The 2,036-nt window shown below is 48.6% G+C and overlaps 1 protein-coding gene across 1 annotated transcript; it reads right to left on the minus strand.

Moving 5' to 3' along the window:
- Positions 1–519: 519 nt before the first annotated feature.
- On the minus strand, positions 520–1,828 carry LOC123157557 (uncharacterized). Its single transcript, XM_044575843.1, has 4 exons — positions 1,774–1,828; positions 1,513–1,688; positions 918–1,111; positions 520–826 (listed from the first exon to the last, which is right to left on the minus strand). The coding sequence occupies exons 1-4, from the start codon at positions 1,826–1,828 to the stop codon at positions 694–696; spliced, it is 558 nt and encodes a 185-aa protein (XP_044431778.1). The 3' UTR covers positions 520–693.
- Between the last annotated feature and the right edge of the window lie 208 nt (positions 1,829–2,036).

Consider the following 2,036-nt stretch of genomic DNA (forward strand, 5'->3'; position numbering starts at 1 on the left):
TGAGGACGACGAAGCGGCGAGAAGAGAGTCGAGTTGCTGGCAAGGGGGCCCCGCGGCTTTTCGCGCCAAAAACGATTCGCCCGGCGCCCCCGAGCGCCCCCCAGCGCGCCGGGTTCGGGTTGGGTCCGCCGGCGCTAATTTCGGCCCGAGCCGGCGAAAACTTGGCCCTTGGGGCGCGACTGGGCCTTTTTTTTTGGCGCCGGCGGCCGAAAAATCGCCTGGGGGGCCTTGTTGGGGGCGCGGCTGGAGATGCTCTCACGAAACCAGCAGAGCAGCACCGCAGCAACCTGGTAACAGTGTAGACTGATTCCATTGGAGAAAGAGAGAGGGGGAGAGCATTTTCATCCTCGTATAAAACACACGAGCTGGCATAATAGTACAAGCTTCCCCTAAAACATACTGGTGTGACTGGCATCATGCTAAACTGTACAAAATGGGGGGTGGGGGCAACACATACAATCACTGAACACAGTATTGACACCGCACATAAGGTCAAAGGAAACTGAAGCCAAAACCATATAAAAATGCATAACTAATTTTCACAGTTGCTGGTACAAAAGCTGAAGAATGCCCAAAAAAGAGCACTAATAACTTCATCCTCGAGCATTTCTATACTAGTGAAATTACACTTCGACTTCCAGATAGCTAGTTAGATCTTCTGCCTCATTCTCCAACTGAAGCCATTGTTGCTAGTTAGATCTTCTGCTCTTTTGAATCTGCCTCTTGGTCCAAGTGAAGCCACTTACGCGTAAGCATATAGGATGACATAACAGCCCCGGCTAACCCCAGAAAATCATTGAGTCTCTTCGAAAACCGCTTCGACCGCCTGCAAGTTCAGAGATGTAATAAAATTTGTTAACAAATTATTTCAAGGAAAAAAGAACATGAAAAGGACGGCATATGTTCTGAGTAGATACCACAAGGGGTCATTGGGTCTAGGCTCGATTTGCACCGCAAGCTGCTGGAGCATGCGTGTGTTTTGACAGCCTTCCTTGGTAAGCCGGGTGTCGTATCGCCTTTCTGTGTCAGCAATCAGATCAAACAACTCTTCTCTCTTCTTCTTGATTTCCCTCAAAGCAGAAGCCTTCCCATCTTGATGCACTGCTATTTCCTTTACAAATTACGTAGAAGTTAGATACAATAACTAACAACATATTCAACATATTCATTGATGCAAGCCTACATAGCTATAGTTGATCTAGAATGTTATTGTAGGCATGCCTAAAACTAAACAGTGTCATATTTCCTTTGCAAAAGATATTTCATTCTCGAATCATGCTTACTGATGGCAAAACCAAGATTTACAAAATAATTTGGAACTAGCTAGTGTTGATAATCCTAGGGGGTAAGCAATCCCCATCCTGCCGTTTGGAAAAGGATTTGATTATTACGAGACCTATGGTATTGCGAGGCGTGGAATTGCTAGATCCCTAATCATGTTATGCGCAGAGCACAGTAGCGAATCAATCAGCAGTCGATGAAATAATCGATAGAAGTCGTGATTTTCGGTACCTCAACACCAGAGGAAGTATGCCGGAGGGAAGAGGGGGCTGCTGCCGGCGGACCGCCGTGGATGAGCCTCCTTGGCACCTCCGTTTTCGTTCGCTGGAGAACAAAGCCAGCCAACCTCCTCGCCGCCTGCCGAATCGCCGATCTCAAGCTCTCTTCGTATCCTCGCCTCGAATCGCCTGAGTTTGCGTCTGTGCTCGTAATTTTATCAGTGGATTGGGATTTGGGAGGAAAGACTTCTCTTGCATTTATATATGCGGCGACTGAGTTCCGGGTCCGTCTCCGTCAAGACCACGAAGCCCCACCGCGTGGCTGGCATCGGACTTCCGACTCCGCCTCCACTAGGAAAAGTGAAGATTTTGAAGAATTTGTTGAGCATACGTACCCTCCGCCAGGTGTTTAGGTTAGGGTTCCTCGCTCGCCTTCCGCCGCCGCTTCTTATTCCGACCGCCGCGTTTGATATTTCTGTAACCGAGCTTTTTCCTTTTGAGGGCAGCGTGTTCGCCCAATACTTTCAGAATCGAGCG

This window comes from Triticum aestivum, chromosome 1D, assembly GCF_018294505.1.
Source record: "Triticum aestivum cultivar Chinese Spring chromosome 1D, IWGSC CS RefSeq v2.1, whole genome shotgun sequence".
NCBI classification, from domain to species: domain Eukaryota; kingdom Viridiplantae; phylum Streptophyta; class Magnoliopsida; order Poales; family Poaceae; genus Triticum; species Triticum aestivum.